The sequence below is a fragment of the Rhagoletis pomonella genome, unplaced genomic scaffold (genome assembly GCF_013731165.1).
Source record: "Rhagoletis pomonella isolate Grant_MI unplaced genomic scaffold, Rhpom_1.0 Rhpom_scaffold_00010, whole genome shotgun sequence".
Lineage (NCBI taxonomy): Eukaryota > Metazoa > Arthropoda > Insecta > Diptera > Tephritidae > Rhagoletis > Rhagoletis pomonella.
This window is the reverse complement of record NW_023458564.1, coordinates 31,999,514-32,018,149: the sequence shown is the minus strand read 5'-3', so window position 1 is coordinate 32,018,149 and position 18,636 is coordinate 31,999,514. Positions and strand designations below refer to the sequence as shown.

General features: G+C 36.4%; 2 protein-coding genes across 2 annotated transcripts in view; one reads left to right on the top strand and one right to left on the bottom strand.

Moving 5' to 3' along the window:
* Positions 1–1,111: 1,111 nt before the first annotated feature.
* LOC118746246 (ribosome biogenesis regulatory protein homolog) lies at positions 1,112–2,566 on the top strand. The gene is made up of 4 exons (XM_036480076.1): positions 1,112–1,374; positions 1,452–1,704; positions 1,770–2,263; positions 2,330–2,566. Exons 1-4 carry the CDS (start codon positions 1,226–1,228, stop codon positions 2,484–2,486), a joined length of 1,053 nt encoding a protein of 350 aa, XP_036335969.1. The 5' UTR covers positions 1,112–1,225; the 3' UTR covers positions 2,487–2,566.
* A 4-nt stretch (positions 2,567–2,570) lies between these two features.
* Positions 2,571–18,636, bottom strand: part of LOC118746245 (organic cation transporter protein-like) — a 33,556-nt gene continuing 17,490 nt past the window's right edge. The window contains exons 2-4 of the mRNA XM_036480075.1: positions 9,885–10,333; positions 3,794–3,986; positions 2,571–3,727 (exon numbers count right to left, since the gene is read on the bottom strand). Of these exons, the coding sequence (XP_036335968.1) occupies positions 2,791–3,727; positions 3,794–3,986; positions 9,885–10,333 (1,579 nt within the window). The 3' untranslated portion in view covers positions 2,571–2,790. The remainder of the gene's footprint in view (positions 3,728–3,793; positions 3,987–9,884; positions 10,334–18,636) is intronic.

Below are 18,636 nucleotides of genomic sequence, written 5' to 3'. Positions count from 1 at the left end.
TTTACTTATAAAGCGCACAACAATATTTCTCTCGCCATTTATCCGATCTTAAAATTTTTCACCACATTATTTTGCTGCACAGCACCCTGAATGCGACAAAACAGTTGCTGGCAACCCTCAAGTCCTTTATGGGGACCAAATTAACAGCCACAACAACAAAAACCTTTTCCACTGGTATACTGTGCTTGAAATTGTTGTTTCATTTGCTTGTTTGTTTACATCTTGTGCTGAATAGCTGATTGTTTTTTGGTCGGATTGATTAAACAACCTACTAATCAATCTTGGCTGTTTGGTACAAACACAGGGTTGCATATCTCATATTTAAATAGCCAATATTGGTCAATTAAGTGCAAATTAAATGTATGATCTGAAAATGAATAGTGGAAGTTAATCAACAATCTTTACTCAAATAGGCCATCTCTGAAATTGGGTCTAATATGCTCTAGTTAACTTATTAGCGCAGGCTCATGAAACAAAAGCTAGAGTAAGTTAGAGCAAGAAAAATGCTCATGAAACAAAATTTTGTGAGATATCTTATAGGGAATTTACATGAAGCGATTTTTCAGGCGATTTTTAGTTGACAGCAACAATCGCCTGGTGTAAACGGCCTTTCAACTAATCGCTTTCAATGAAGTCATGATAAAAATATAGTAAGGTAGAACCGCTGAGAGTCACTTTTAAAATTCTGGACGTTTCCATACAATTTAATTTTTAAATTTACTCACAAACTCACACACATTTTCATTTTCAATCTCAAGCAACAACAATTTCGAACAATTTCATTTTTTTATTTTCACTTTTATATGATTTTAAAATGTTGGCAAACTTCAAAAAAAAATCATGGCCGACAAATTGAGAGGACGGTTCTACCTTGCTATATTTTTATCATGAATGAAGTTGGTCGGCTGCCTACTTTCGTTCAACTTTTGGTTCAACTAATCGCCTGCGAAAGTTGAATCATGTAAATTGCCTATTAACCTGGCGTAACCTAGAGCAGCTTATTAAACACAACTATTGTTTGCACTGCTAACAGAACTAAAATCTTTTAACGCCACCCTGGTTATTACGGGCCTGACACTGCTTTTTGTTTATGTTTGCAATGCAACTCTGTATAACACACGTGCGGTTAGAAATGTCAAATATTTTGTAAATTTGGTAGAAAACAGACGATTTTCGTAGAAATTTAAGGCATTTCTATTTTAAATGATTTAAAAAATATACCAAAATGGATATCGTGAAGGAAGTGTTAGAAAAACAACAACGAACATTAGAAAAATACAAACCAATTACTGTAGATAAACATTTGGAAGTCCGGCTAGATGTTGGTTCTTTGATGTGCACTGACCCAAACGATTTAGATGAAAAAGGTCTAAGGTAAATAAATGATGTCCAGTGTTTTGGTACATCTAAATTGTAATAAAATCGTACAAATTATGTCTTGCTATTTACAGAAGTAACCGGGAGCAGTATTTGCTTGATCTTACTCGTGACAATACACAATTGCTAATTAATGCAATATGGGAGGTGCCGGCTGAGCGTGTAGACGAATGCATCGTGGCGAAGCTGCCGGCGCCAGCAACTGTCTTGCCTCGCCTGCGTAAGGTACCTGGACCTAAGCCCTTGACAAAATGGGAAAAGTTCGCAAAAGAAAAAGGCATTAAAAAGAAAAAGACGGACAAGAAAAAATACGATGAAGTACTCGATGTAAGTTTAGGAGATTTATATAGCTATACTTTTTCAGGTTTGATTTTTTAACTTTATCTTTGCAGAAATGGGTACCAACGTATGGATTCAAACGTGCAGATGCTGAAAAAGAAAAGGAATGGGTATTGGAAGTACCTAAAAATGTTGATCCAAATGAAGATATGTTTCAGAAGAAAATCGACCTGCGTAATGAAAAAGTGGCTAAGAATGAGATACAACGCATGAAAAACATTGTTCGAGCAAGAAAGGTAGAGGTTCCTCGTGGAGGTTACTTCGGCCCAGAGGTAGCCTCCTCAGGGCAGTTGCTGACTGCAGTCACTGTAGCTAAGTCATCCACAGCCTCCGTAGGAAAATTCCAAGATAAATTGCCAAAGGAAAAACAAGCGCGTGGTATCGGTGTGAAAGAACTGATACCTGGATCGAAACGTAAAGCTTCACATATTAGTGCCCAGCCTGAAAAGGAGGTTAATCTGGATTTGATCAAGAGTGTGCTTAACAAGAAACCAAAATATGACATTGAAAAGGCTATTTCACTACAAAAGAACGAAAATAAATTAGAGTAAGATCAATTTTTAGATATTCAATAACTCAATGAACAATTTTTATTTTTTATCTATTCTTTTAGGAGAGAAGCTAATCCAACTGATGCCGGAAAAAAAGTAAAGAAAGGAAAAGGAGGCAAAAAAGGAAAAGGTAATGGTAAAACTGGCAAGAAACCTAAAGGCGGGCGTGGACAGCGCGCGCCTGGAAAAAAGATTGCTGTGGGTAGGAAGAGGCGTTGAAAAATTTTGTACATACCCTAAACAATTTTATGTTTAAGTAAATATAAGATAATATAAAAACAACATAACAGTAATAATAACGATGCGTTTATTTATTTATTAAATACTTCAGTGAACAATATGCAATAGTTTTAATAATGTTGCTCCATTACAACTCTACACTTTATTAAAATGCTTTTGTCCCGTATACTTATTACTAATATCACAAGTGTATGGACTCAATCAACTTCTTGAACAACGTTTGAGAAGCTTTGCTTCAAATGTACTTATGAAATTTTTAACCTAGCAAAATATGTGAACGTATTCATAGCTTTGATGAGTAACGGGAATTAGCTGATCTTCTTAAAATGCTCGACCGTAGTTCCCCACGGGTGGAAGATCGGAGCGATGCGCCGGTTTGTGTTGAGCGGGCAAAGCTTTGTGGTCTCACTTCTAAGTCGGTGCATTCATCTAATTTTTTTGCCAAACACGGGAAGTCCCATATGCTCTGCCCCCGCCCAAAGTCTTCACCATCTGTAAGCGTTTGAGGAAGATCATGATTAAGCGTTTCTGGCAGTAGTAAAGCCAGTATTCCGCCAATGATTCCTAGAACGCCCAAAATTACCAGTGGAAGGGCCGGGGAAACCTTTTCTAAATATACAACAAAGGGAGCTATAATGCTCGCAACATATCCCATAATGTGAATAAAAGCGACTCCTTGAGCTCGGACAACGGTAGGCAAAATTTCAGCAGCATATTGCAAACCAATATTATATGAAATATTAACAAAGAAGCGACCCATAATAGCTAAAGAAGCAAAGTAAATTCCAGGTGGAACAAGTGTTGCGAGCAAACTGAAAATGCCACTGGCAATCATAGATCCACATGCCAACCAACGACGTCCCCATTTGTCTAGTATAAGCGTTAGGATAGTATCTGCTGGGAACTCTGTGAAGCAAGCTACGGTAAAGGTGAAAAATACGTTCACTCCCAGAGAGCTTACATTCCGTACATGACCGTCAAATACTAGCGAAATTGCCATCCAAATGACAATGAGTAGAATTGTGGTCCGTCGCAAACGGGGCGTTTTAAAAAGATCTAAAATTGAATAACTACTATTTTTAGACTCTTCTTGTTTCAATTTCAAGCAACTAGCACTAAAAGCTTGGTACGTATCCATGGTTACGTGTTTTCCATTCACTTTCTCGAGCCTCTTAAGTATAGATATAGCCTGTTCCACTTTGCCTTGCGATACAAGCCATCTGCAAAGGAAACTAATATTTAGCATCCCAAGAATTAAACAAAAGAACTTAAATATACATACATACCTTGCCGACTCTGGAATAACAAGGGGAGTTAACACAACCAAAATTAGTGGGGCAGAGGTGGCAATAGCAAACAACTTCCAGTTTGCAATAAAATAGGCAATCCAGGGTAATAAACACGCTGCGGCCGTAAAAAATAAAGCTATTGACATGTTCGCCACAAATGTGCGATATCTAGGACCGACATATTCAAGTACTGAAATGAAAGAATTAATAAATAATTAATATGCAAGAAAGTATGTTATGTGAGTAAATCTCACTGTAATCTTAAATATATCGTTTAACAGGTAAATTATTTTTCTTCCAATCACCTACTTGAAGTCTATACTTTAAGGATGAGAGAAGCATTGTTTCCAAAACGTGCACAAGAACGAAAGTGAGAAAGAAAACTGTCGAAAACGTTCTCAATGGGAATTATATAAGAATTAAACCCTGTGGAATGTTTCCGAACAGAACAATACTATCGGAATATATGTACAAAAGTTTTCGCAACGTTCTGGCAAAAAACAAAAAAAGTCGAAGAAACTTTCTCTCGAAGAACTATTTGGCAAATAAATTCTCAGGAACTTCTGACGGAGAACGAAACGGTAATAAATATTCCCTGAACTATTCGCAAAGAGTGAAAGCGAGAAAAAAAAATCGCATTGCCTTGCATTAGTTTGAAATATTTGAAAATTCAAATTAATAAAAAAAAACTGAAAGATAATTGTGCAAATTAAGTCAACGAAAGACTTAAGACGCGAACTTTTCTTGCACAGAAAATGAAAAAGTGTTCCATAAACTGACAGTTCACCCTAATTATAAACGATGTGGAAGTTGACATGGTCCAGCTAGAATTAACGGCTTTATTCTGTATCAGTGACAAATTATTATCTCAGCTTTTTTACGGAAAAATATATGAAAAAGTTTAAATCTGTCAGTTACAAAATTTTTGTCACCATTTCAACACGCAGGCGACTCTATCATCAGTGTTGCCAAGTTTTGAATTCAAAAAAGCACTACAACCCTAGAAAAACCACGTTTGTTATAAAAAAAAGCACCAAATTTCTATTGGAGAAATACTCCAATTGCATTGCAAAAATTGTATTGTAGGGATGCCGATTAAAATTAATAAAAATCAATCAACCTTGTTGCGCAAGTCGTAAACTAGACTAAATTATACGACTCGACAGCATTGTTACATTGTAGTCGAGTGGAAATTTTAGGCTCTCTCGACTCTCGAAACACGACTTGCATTCGACACGACTCTCGCAATGAGGGTGAATGTTTTTGCTCGACAGTCGAATTAATTCTGTTTTCTATAAATTCAAATATTTTCATCTTGCTGTTCTCGCGTTGGTGTTTCGCTTAGATCTAAGCAATGTTATATTTTTCTTTGTTTTGCTAAATTTTTTCTAGAGTTCCTATCAAACGAAAGCAAATACAAGAAATGAAGTTTAATGAACTATATGGCAGTTTAAATCTACACTGCAGTCTCTTATGATCACGTTAACTAAAGGAAAGTAAAGAAATTTTCTTTCCGACAGCTTAACACCTGAAACATAAGGAAATTTGATTATCCTTTTTAATGTGTCTTATTTGAGCGTATTATCCACTGGCGCATAGTGGGAAAAGTAGTTTTGTGTCAAAAAATCTACTCTTCAAATCCCATCCGATTTCGATTATTCTCTTTTTTTCAAAAAGCTTCGTTAGATAATAATTTTACTGTTAGGAGATGCTGTTGCTTTTTCGAATAGTCGTGCTGCCACATATTTCGTACGATTGTCATTGTGACACGATTTTGTTTCCATTTTTGTAAAGTTGCTTAAGGTGTTCTTACACGATATATATTTGTATGTGTACATGCCACTTCTTATATATGGAAATGCCAACATGTCGTGTAAAGGCAAATTAGATTTGTTTCTGTACAAAGCAGATGCACGTACATACGAATTAGAAATGTTTCTATTTTCATCTGACACACGGATAGAATCATCTGAGTTTAGTTTATTTGGTTTTCATATTTTTAAAAAGTTAAATAAAGACTGTGAATTTGACAGACATACGCAATTACATATGTACCGAAAATGTCACATTTACAGATACAAATACAGATCGTAAAAGAACACCTTTAGAAAACTTGTTAAAAAATTTTGCCCCAACTTTTTTAAGATTTCCAAATTTGGTGTCTTCAAAGCAAAAAAAAGCACCAAAAAAATGCACCAGGCACTAAACTCAAAAATTTTCGCGTTGTGAATAAAGAAAAACATTACATTTATAGCGAAAAGCAGCAAGTTGGCAACAGTGCATATCATTCTAAGGGCCAGTTTTTCAGTGCCAGTTTAAACTTAGTTTAAGTAAACTGAGTTTAAATTGAACAGCTGGCTGACATTTGATTGGCTAATCTTAGTTTAAACCAGCCAGATCGGGCGTTTAAACTGAGTTTAAACCACGGTCGTGCACTGAAAAACTGGCCCTTAACGTTAAGCGCCACGGAGATAATCAAATAAATACGTCAAGCATTGCATATGTGTGAGGGAGGTTCGCTCGAGTCTTGCCCGCAAACGTTCAAATAAACGCGTCAATCACCACTTTGTATTGTGAATACGCAGCGTTCGTTTTTCGTATTTGTGGTTAATTATTATGTCATAATTTTATATGTTATATGTTATAAATTAATATTTATTACATTTCATAGCTAGTAAGCATTGATAATGATCAATCAAACGTAAAACAATTTCTTTTTTTTTGTTTGCGCACTTGTTCACCACGACGTCCAAAAGGCAAGTGAGCTTGTTTTTTGTCAAGCAAGACCTGCACTAACAATTATAAGGTCTGGCATAACAAGAGACGGTCAAATAAACCGTCATCAAATCCAAATTTCAAAATTTTTTGATTTTCATCAAGCATAGTCGACTACGAGTCGGTGTACTGAACGTGTAGCCGACAAAAGCCGTCGGCATCAATACACTTAAAGCATTGATAAAAACATTTGTTCGTCTCAGTGGCTCTTTAGGTTCTCAAAAGTTTTGTTCTCATTTTGTTCGCTAGCAGAATGTTCCCCAGACTTTTGTTCTTATTTGACCCTCCTTGAAAATGTTCTCGATATTTTCGTTGTCATTTTGTACTTCTTGACAACGTTCTTGAGAGTTTTGTTCTCTTTTTGTTCTTAACGGAAACGTTCCGGAACCTTTTGTTCCCGTTCAAACTGTTCTGAATACTTTTCTTCCCGTTTGCTTCGTTTGCGGGAAAGTTCTTGACATAACATTTTGTTCTCGTGCAAAACTAAACCAAACCCGGGTGCCTAAAAAGATTGGGGCATATTCATAGTCAAAATAAAGTCGACTCTAAAGTTAGTAGCTGCTTTTTGGTATAATTTTTAATGCAATAACTGTCAAAAAAGCTACTGGTAGACTTAATTTCGATTAAGAATATGCCCCAATATTTATACCCACAACTTTTCCCGACATAAGTGTTCAAATAAAACTGACACAGCCTAAACTTTTTTTCGTGATACACCTTAATGTACATATATATGTATTAAATAAGTTGGGGCCATAAAAACTAAAAGTTTTCGCTCGAGAAAACAACAACTTTACAGTGATTCTTCCAAGGCATGTCATTTACATACGGCAACTCCTTTTTGTGGCAACTCTGAGTTTGTAGGAGGAAGAGCGACGAATAAAGGAGGGGGGTACCAAGTCGCCCGTATTGTGTTGTTGTTGAAATGGCGCTACTAAGTCCCGCATGGGTCGTTGTCGTCAAGCTTAACTAACTGTAGGCCACAGAAACGAGCTGTTTCGCCGGGGTCGGACCAAAGAGAGAGGAGTGTTAGCTGAGTGGGATTGAGTTGGCATGTGAAGATGTGGTTGATATCATGGGTAGAGTCTCCACATACCGGCACACATTGAGGATATCGGGGTCGATTCTGGACGGGTAGCAGTTGATGCGCATATAATATCATCACCGTAACTGGGTTACAGTAGCGTGGGATTGGGCTCCGATCACCAAATTCATAGGTCGAGAGTCGTGCCCGACTCTATGAATGCCATTGCTCACTCGTCGGTACGCCCGATGTGGTTGGTCCATGCATACGAAAATATGTCTTCTGACGTGGTTGACGTGTGGCTTCTTCCCAAGCACGGTCCAATTGCCTTGTATGTGGCCAGCAACGTGTCTTTGTATTTACCACAGGTGCTGCACTTTAATGTTAAAGGTGACCTCAAAAATTTTCGGTTAATTCCGTCGGAATTGGTGTGCCATCTACATAAATGCTGTGAAGAAGCGAGAAAGCTCGGAGAGGTAGCTGTTTATTTTCGAGCAGAGGTCATCAACTCCATTACCGGACACCAAAATCGAACAGTCGTCAGCGTATGACATCAGGGAAATTCCCTCCGATGGCTGAGGAAGCTTTGAGAAGTTAAACAGAAGGGGGAGAGGACATCACCCTGTGGAAACCCTTGCTTAAGTTTTGAAGTTTGATCTCGAAAGACTTCTGACGACTGTCGATCACTCATATGAATCGCCGACCACTGGTTGATTCCCTGTGGGAGAGAGAATGCCTCAAAGTGTTTTAGTAGCGTGGAATGACATACGGTGTCAAGCGCCTTTGATAGATCTAACACCACTAGAACTGTTCTCTCACAGGGGCGCTTACGGCTAAGACCACGTCGTTAAGTGCTGTTCTTATGCTGAGCACTTTTCTGAAGCCATGCTGATGCGCGAGTAGCAAGGCATCAAGTATCTTCGCGACCGCAAAAAATAACGTTATCGGTCGATAAGACCTTCCATTGTTGGCTGGATTCTCTGGTTTCAGCGGTAGGACCACTCTCCCCGATTTCCGCACATCGGGAATGATGAGAGTATTTTCTGACCAATTTAGAACCTAGGTGAGTTATGCTAATTCCGCCGGACCCAAATGTTTCAGAATAAGCATGCAAATTCTGTCGAGACCAATGACTTTGAAGACCTTCCAATTGCGATGGCCACCTGAACTTCACCGCTAGTAGTGCTCTGTTTTTGGGCAGTTTGTGCAGCCTCCTGATCACTTGACGCTTGATTTATCTACCGAGAGATGCAGTATGAATTGCCGGCTAAAGTAGCTCGTGAATTTCTTCGGTTACTACTCACGGTTAACTACGCCTTACTTACACCAGTGGCGAAGTTGCAGGTCTTAAAATGCTCCTCCTACTTTTTTCGCTTATGTTGGTTTATCAGTTGCCGAATCTCTAAATTAAGGTCCCGGAATCGACCTGGGAAAAGTTTGGGCGGACTTCCGCGATGCGTCCGGATGCAATGACGCGAGCAGCTGCGGCAATGACTACCATGCGAAGCTAGCGTTCGCCGGCATACACGTCTGTGGATGTGGGAAAGGCGGCGATGCTGTTCTCAGTAACTTCCGCGAAGCCATTACAGTCAGCTTTGTTAAAATTGACATAGGTTCGGTGGCCTGAGGGAACAAAGTCGGTGGGTTTGTTGATCGAATTGACTATGGGTAGGTGGTCTGACGTGAGTGTTAGCAAAGGTCGCCCCCTTATGTTATTTATCAGGCCTGCACTAGCAATTATTAGGTCTGGTGAACTGCTGCTGCTAACCACAATTCTGGTGGGGGCGTCGCACAGTGGTTCAGACCGCAAATCTAGCTGGACGAAATTATTTAAACAAATACTATTTGATGAATTTTTACACCACTTTTTATCTAGCGGATTTTTGGTTCTTTGATTACGAATCTGAAGTCATTTACCAAAAATTCAAAATGGCGGATCCAATATGGCGGACGAAAAATTTAAAGCTGGGTATCTGAGGGTTTTCTGGTTCACTAATTACGAATCTGTAGGCATTTACCAAAACTTCAAAATGGCAGAATCAATATGGCGGATGAAAAATTAAAAATATTTATGATTTCTATGAAACTGGCTATTGGGGGCATTTTGGGTCGCAGAATGAATACAAATCTTAATTTTATTTGTCACACATAATAACAATGACTAAATACTTTTTAATAATTTCCAGCAGTAGTTCTTGCAGAATACGATAACATATACATATACCTCAATTGTTTCTCAAGTCGACTTAAGGGCTTCTTGCTTTGGACCACAGATATTTTGGTACTTACCTAGAATATACATCATCGTGAAGCAATTATCGAAAGCGAATCCCACGAAGAATCGCATCAAGGCAAATTGCCAAAAATTTGTGGTGAATGCTGTGCCCACGCCTGCCGCAAAACCAACCAAATTACAGCCAATTAATGCGGGCACACGACCGAATTTATCCGCGATCCAACCGAAGAGTAAACCACCAACAATAGCACCCAGGAAGAAAATCGATTGAGCGTATGTAGGAAGGGCATCATGCTCACAAACCCAATTCTGCTCGGTTGCGACCGTGGCGTATGGATAATCAGTAAAGTTATATGACCAGCCTTGGCGACAGCCCACTACCGGCCAGTTTGGGTCAGCTTTGTGCATGCCTTTAGCCAAGACGTCGGTATAATTCACATCATACATCAAGCAATTGTCATATTCTCTAATTCCGCGCATACTCGGCACTGAGAGGGCTAATCTGCCAAAGATAAATACATAATAATAAATAAAATATTGCACGGCAAACATTTCTATAAGCGCGAAAATGACAATATTTAGTAGTGATTATTTTAATTGTGACGTGCAAATTGAAGACACGCAATTTACTTACAAATATATACCTTTTACTACAAGTTATAATCATACATACATATGTATGCATAGCTGATACATACCAATAACTAATATTAGTGAGTTGGAATAATGTATTTTAAGTTTGGCGAACTGATATAACAAACACAGAAACAAAAAAGTACAATAATCAGCTGAGAACGAACGTTTGACCTTGATTAAGCCAGAATTACAAAGAGATACATACATACGTATGTACATACATAGGTATAAACATACATACATATGTATGCATGTTTGACTAAATTGTGGCTTTACCAAAAATAAATATGTACAATCCCCACGATTAGCAGGTGCGGTTATACACACATATCTACCATGTTTGTGTGTTCGTATGAATGCCTGTACACGAAAAATATGTCTTCTATGAATGGACGGAAAGAAATATACACAAAGTTATATGCAGTTACCCAATAAACATCGCGCTTGGTTAACAATTCGGAAATAATTGGAAAACAAATCTTTTTGTTTTTGGATAATGAATGCGGCATAGGTTGGTTTTCGATTCGAGAACTAGGAGAAAACGGAACCTTCGTTATCCATGGTATTTTTCTTTAGTTATGAATTCGAAATCCAGCCCATTATCGAATTGAAATTTTATTGAGAGATAGTGATTCTCTTATGTTTTCCTTCGAGGATTACCTGGATTTCACTTCCCCTCTTGTTACTATGGTTTCCATTCTTTTCGAACCCATCTCGAGTGTATTTCCAACATACTATGAACGTTGCAAAACAAAAGGTTGGTTTTGAGTTCGTTCTCAGTTCGATATGCCTATTGGATAGCGAAGGTCATATCCGAACGTTCGCCACAATGTTTATTGGGAATTCATTTGCACGTACATTGATTATTTTTATGAACCTCTCACAGCATCAACATTTCTCGTCTGTCAAAAGAACTAGTTCCAGAAGATGCCGTGACATAGCCCCAAGTGGCATAATGCAAATTTTAAAATTTGGGATTATGTCACTCCTTGTCTTTACTCAAACAATGTGACAAATAATACATACATATTATCAATTGTCTTGTCGTGTACAAACGCAAGGTAATACAACTGTCAGCAGTGTTGACCAACGTTCGTTGAGTACGTCGACGCGAGGATTGTCAATCTGACGTTTTCTATGCAAACATACACAGTCGACTCCACTGTCAATTGCGTTCTTGGGCGTCACGTACGCAAAGTACTCATTCTGACGGGCTATAAGCCCAATTAAGACGCTGGAGCACAAAAGGTGTTTCCACGCTTCAATATATTCCCCACCAGTTGGATTGTGTTCTTAGACTAAAGCTTAAATCCTCGCTGCCGTCCAAATTTCACATACACCAATTTTCTGCCGGTACACAGTGGGAAATGTCGGAAAAAATTGAGGTTGCGCAGCTAAATAGAATAATCGCTTTTTAATTTTTGTTTAGAAATATTTAATTTCATGATCGTGATGAGATAATTTAATATCTTTATCAGAAATTTACTAGGTCGAGTGAGAACTCATCAGTCTCACCTAAAAAAGGCGAAAATCAGGAAGCCACATGAACAGCTTGATTGTTTCACCAACTCCATTTATGAAATTTTCGCTTTTTCTATCTTTGATTAGAGAGATGGGTTCTCACTCGACTTAGCAAATTTCTCATAAAGACATTAATTTATCATCCTGATGAGATGAAATCAAAGATATTTAAAGAAAAATGAAAAAATTAAACTATTACACTCTTCCCGTTATCCTAACGCCGCGGCTAGATTCTTTCCAGATATTTCTCACTGTGTGGCTGCTGAATGAATGCCTGATATGAGCACTTTCTAGTTAAATGGTTATATGCCACAATGAAAATTCTCCAAGCAGACAGTGATGCTTGTTCCATTTAAGTGGCAAACAGAATTGCAGCGGAGAGTGGGTAGTAAAGGGCTGACGAGTGACGAACAGCTGATCCAATCCCGTCAGAAAATATATATTGCTAATATTTCGGAAGAAAAAATTTTATTTCCAAAATTTTCATTAATAGGGTTTTTCGCGTATTCTTCCAGTAGAAAACTCTCAGCCACAAAATTCTAATGAATTTTTATCTGTTCTCTCTCAAAGAGAGAAATGTTAGCAAAAGTACGTGAACGCAAACATGATAAAAACATAGCAAGGCAGAACTGTTTTCTCAATTTGTCGGCCATGATTTTTTTTTGAAGTTTGCCAACATTTTAAAATCATATAAAAGTGAAAATAAAAAATTGAAATTGTTGTTGCTTGAGATTGAAAATGAAAATGTGTGTGTGAGTTTGTGAGTAAATTTAAAAATTAAATTGTTTGGAAACGTCAAGAATTTTAAAAGTGACTCTCAGCGGTTCTACCTTACTATATTTTTATCATGAACGCAAAACTAGCAAAAACTTGCAAGTTTTTAGAACAGCTAATTTTGTTTACATACAAAAGCATAAAACAGAAAACATGAAAAGAATATAAATAAAAAGTTTTCCTAAAGCAATTTGCTAATAAATAAAACATGAGTAAATGAGTATTTGCTTTCTTCCGATACATTTGCAGTTTTAATAAGTTATTTCAAACTTAAAAATCATTATAATAAATCTAAATCTAAAATAACTTTCCATATTTTCATTAATTGAAAACAGATGACTTTGATCAGCTGTTTTACTTGCTGGCAAATGGCTGCTGGCAAAAATTTTTCCAGCAGAAACAGCTTTTCATCAGAATGAAATGTCAATTTGGTCTGTCAATTTCCTCTACTTTGCTGGATTTTTGTGTACGCGAACAGGAAAATCTGATAGTTATCAAAAACCATCAATACGCGAATAAACCTAATAAAAAAAAATTTTATTAAAACGTGTTCGGTTTGAAATATTCTTCACCGACGAATCTACATATTAAAGAAAACCAAACCAAAGCAGCTTTTGTTCATGAAAATTATAAAACCATATAATCGTATTTTGGTAATAAAAATTAGCTTCCGTGACTACCGAACTGGTAGCTATTAAAATGGCTATAGAATTTGTCATTCATTATCAATTGAAGAAACTACCAATTCCTAAGTGGTATTGGCATTTTAAATAACAGAAACAACAACAATTATATTGCAAAAGAGATTATAAATTCCGTTTCCAACTGGAATATTGATGAATTAAACATCCATTATATCCCAGCCCACAGTAATATTGAACTAAATGAAATAGCAGATCAGTCAGCAAAGAGGCTGATCAATATGGAGGTAGAATTAGTATTTCATAGACTATAGTTGATGCTATAATGGAAATAACTACACAATTAAGAGAAGAGTGACAGCAGCAGTTTTCTGTTTTGAGTACTCACAAAGGCATAACATATAGTGGCATGTTTACAGAGATTCCACAATCTCCCTGGTTCAATAAAAAACAATTAAAATTCAATTCAATTGAAATTAAGCAATTAAACCGAATTCTACTAAGCACACTTTTTGTAAAAATACTCCTGCAAGAATGAATGTTGAATCTAATTCAAATTGTGATCAGTGCCTTACCACGAGAAGCTGTTATTTCAAGGCAGAAATACACTCAGGGGTTTGCCATTGCCTGCCGAGGAGTGACCCGCTATAAGAAAAAACGCACCTCACCGCGCATACCGGTTAGTCTTACTTCTAACCGGGGGATTCGGGGATAACACAGACCCCTTCGTAGCCCGATTTTTCGTAAATTCGGATTCAGTGACCCTACTTTGGTAGATATCACGAAAAGCGGACTATGAAGAGATTCATTGATAGCCCCGATTATTTGTAAAAACCCTAAAAAAATCACCGATATGTCGGAGATTTTTTTAATTGCCTTCTAAAGTTTCAACTTACAATCACAATTCCTTTAATTTTTGACATTATAATTAGTAACGTTACGGCACAAGAAGGATGAATTAATCAGAAATCAGGGTTGATTTATAGTAAAAGTTAATAAATATATTATAAACATAGTTCAATTTTATTTGCGGCACATGCTTTTATGCGAAATGTCAGAAATACAATTCTATTCCTATTATGGACAAAACGGACAAATATATTTTCAAAAATATTGTTCGAAGTGCCAAGTAATTCGCATTAAAATATTTTTTAATTTACGCATCGATTTCTACCTACCATTTTTGGCCGCAGTCGCGACACTGTGCCAAATTAAGAAAAAAGTTTTAGAGGAAAACGACTTTGAAGTTAATGAACTTCATTTGTAGGGTTTTTTCAATAACTCCATTTATGAAGTAGTTTCGTGAATAAACTAAAGATGCGATTATAAATTGAAAGCATGCCAAACTACTATAAAAAGCATTAAAAACGTAAAATCCATTTTTCGACTCGTAGATCCCGTTTAACTTTCACTGATACATACAAAACAAGGTTGGTTGATATCAGACCTAAACTGCAATGTATCCGAATTGGTCTAATTTACCATTGGGTTACTGTGGCACTTTATGACCAAAGCCATTTACGCGAGATTTAATGTAGATAAAGAGATATACATGTCTGAAATTAACCATAAATACAAGCAGATAGAGACCTTCGATATGAATATGGTAGCTCGAAACCGACTCACTGCTAGTGCCCCGCGCATTTCTGTTTATTTGTTGTTGTAGACAGCTGTGCGATTTTCGATCGGCGGCAGTACTCAGTTTGCAAAACAAAAGTGCAAATCATAGTTTTCTGACTCGGAAATAAACTATCCATTACAAATCAGTTTTAGTCATCTGAGTATTTTATAAAATAAAGGACCTTGCGGTTATTACCATCAAATTATTACCCGCGCATTTACGTACATATATACATATATGTTTGTATGCATAAGTATGTATATTTGTACATGAACTTATAAAACAATTTGACATGTCTAGTCACATTATCGTATACATACATATATTAGTACTTAATTAAATGATATCCACTAGGTATACATATGTTCTAGTGCTTACTAAACAAAGTCTAGTTACTTTCTAACGACATTGCAACAACTTAAAATGGCATTAACCTTGACTACTTGGCACATCAAGAAAAATCTATAAAATTTTACAACGTACATATTATGTACATATGTACTTACATATGGCTGAATGCGCGAATGCGTTTATGTACATATGTATGCTTAGCTATGCTTGTTTTCTTTTGCGAATCAAGTACTCCAAATTTAATATATACATATATGTATGTACATATGTATGTATTCTTACAAGTAGGCATTAAATAATGCTTTATTAGCAATTAAAAAATGATATGCAGTAATGCGTTTGTATGCATATCTACTCGTTGCGCATCGATTGAAATGTGTAAACAAGTGGCAGAAGTCGTTAGCTTTTGATATTTTTGATTACTAGCTTAAGTTAAATAAAAATAGTAAAAAAAGTATGCACCTGCATACATATATGTATATGAACTAATTAATCTCTTATAGTAAGCTACTCAATACTCCTCCCACCACAACTTTGCTCTGTAAATGACGGTCGCTCGATTAGAATGGGATTTGTAAATTATTACATGTAAGTTTAGACTTGGAGGGGGGGGGGGGGGGGGGGGGGACCTCCATAGAAATATTTACGACATAGAGTGCATTTACTGGTATGAAGACTTTTTAATATATACATTTAATACGGAATATAAGTTGCTGAAACCAGATATCATACGAATCGAGTTTGTTTCTTAATTCATTTGTAAAATAAAAGACTTATGAAACAAACTCGATACAAATGTTTTTGCACATACAATCTTATACATTCATTCATATATAGAAAGCGGATTGAAATATGTAGTCTATATACATATTTGCGCTGTATAGATTGTGATATGGTTTATTGCAGTACATACATATGTACGTATGTATGTATATGTAATAATAGAATAGAATAGAATGTAATAGAAGTCCTACAGTCAAAAATCTGCAGTCAAAGGGTATACAATTTTAATCCAGTTTTTGTGATTTGCACATTTTTTGGAAAACTTACAATTTCTTTTGGAGCATTCCAAAGTGATGGGGTGAATATGCACGTTTCAAGAATAAAATCAACCATACTTTCGCACATTTGTTAAATTAGAAAATAAAGATTGGTCGAAAAAGCAATTTAAAAAACAAAGTTCGAAAAGGGCAAAAATTCTGCAAGTTAAAACATTTGAAAAATTTCTCAGGTTTTGAAGCTTGTTAGACTTTTTCGTAAAACGCGTGTTCCGAATAAAGTGGCTTGTAAAAATGCCGATGGCGTAATGGTGACTGTGATAAGGGCTGGGATGCAAGCAATTGCTATTCCCAGATATTTGTACATTAGGCTGTCTCATATTTGTATGGACAGTTTTTGTTTTAGACTTATTATCGGTCTTACCGCTCAAAAAGTTGAGGACGGGCATAAACAGAACTGTGCTAAAATTTTACGCCCCTTGGACAACGCTTTCCATACCTGGTTTGCGTTTGAATTTTTAATTGCTTTAACTCATACCACATAGCGATTCATGTCCAGTAATATAGTGTATAAAAACCTTTTTGTTTTTAATTTTTGATCACTAAATTAGGTAAATTTATTTCTGTAACTAGCCTGTAAGATTTTCGTTCAATAATCTTTATTTCAAATTTTCTTTGTACAGCTAGGATATAATGAACGATGCTCGTGAACATGTTTCAATACGTACATACGTGTGCCCCCTGATTCTCATTTTGTGATAATCTTGCATTAATTTCACCGCTGTTTCAGCACTACTTTTAAGTGTTTTATTAAGATAATGAAAGACTCTTCCCTTTCCCATTTATTATGAACACATTTCAGAAAAGCTGGATCGATCTTCAATCCTGGAACTAATCACGAACTAATTAAACAATCGTAACACGAAATACGGCAAATAAAAGCCAATGAAATTCTCCATAAACCGTATATACATCACTTTCCGATCGGACTAAGAGTTTCTGATAAATTAATAAATCATTCCATATTTTTTGTTTTTAGGCTTTCAAATAATGAAAAAAAAGACAGTCACATGGAAATATTCGAGCGCGTCAAAAACAAAAATGTATTGCTTTGTTTGTGTAAAATGCAAGAAGCAGAATGGCAATAGCTATTTTTCTTACTGGCAAATTGTTACAAGTAAAAATGATCTAGTAAAAACTTACAACTTCTCTGCCTTTCTTCAAAAAAAACTTGTAATAAGCGAACGAACTCTAGACAAGGCTTTGCCAGCAGTAAGAGAGCAAAATCGATTTCTTATTATTCAGTAAGTTTACCGCAATATAAAAACACACTCCCTCTAAATTAGAGGGAAATATTTTTTTTTTTATAAAAAAACGAAAAAAACATGACCTACCAAATCGGAGATGTTTTATCTTTTAGTAGTATTGCCGACTTCCGGTATTGGAGAATTTTCCTCCAATAATTGATAGATCCTAAGTAACTTTAACAAGCAAAACGACATAATTTATAGAAGGTTATATTCTAGAATTATTTCAAAATTTTATACATATAAATTCTTATTGATAACCTCGGTAGTGTACAAATTCCAAAAAAGTTGGCGATATTTGATTAACAGGGACAACGAATCAAAAGTTCTCGGATGTCTATCATAATTATTTTCAGTTATACATACATATGTACATTTTCTCGGCAAAAGCATAACATGAGTGCGCAGCATAAACACCTACAGCAACGTCTGCCCTATAGCTCAGTTATGCATACTTTGCACTGCACAGCATGTAATTTTACGTAGAAGTCAAAACCCAACAGACTTTTACATATGTAATCCTGTGCATTGGGTAACCGCCTACACGCAAAGCTCATTTAACAGATTCCTTATGTCAGTGCTCGTCAAAGTGGTGGTCCGCGGACCGGTGCCGGTCCGTAAGCCATAAGTCGCCGGTCCGCAAAGGGCGTCGCGAAATGGACAACGATTTTTTAAACGATTATATATACATATACGACTATATGTATACTCCACACTTCTAACCATGGTACAATTATCTGCATGGTAGTAGTACTAGAAATTTCACGTCCGAGATGTCAAAATATTAAGTCAAAACACAAGCGAACACACAAACGAACAAAGCAAAGTAACCTAGTTTGACATCTCCAACACAAAATCACCTGTTCCAGGATACAGGTACAGGATGGATACGAAATCCATTTATTGCTTCGAAGGCTGATCTGGCCGTCAATTTGGAAGATAAATTGTTGGAGTTA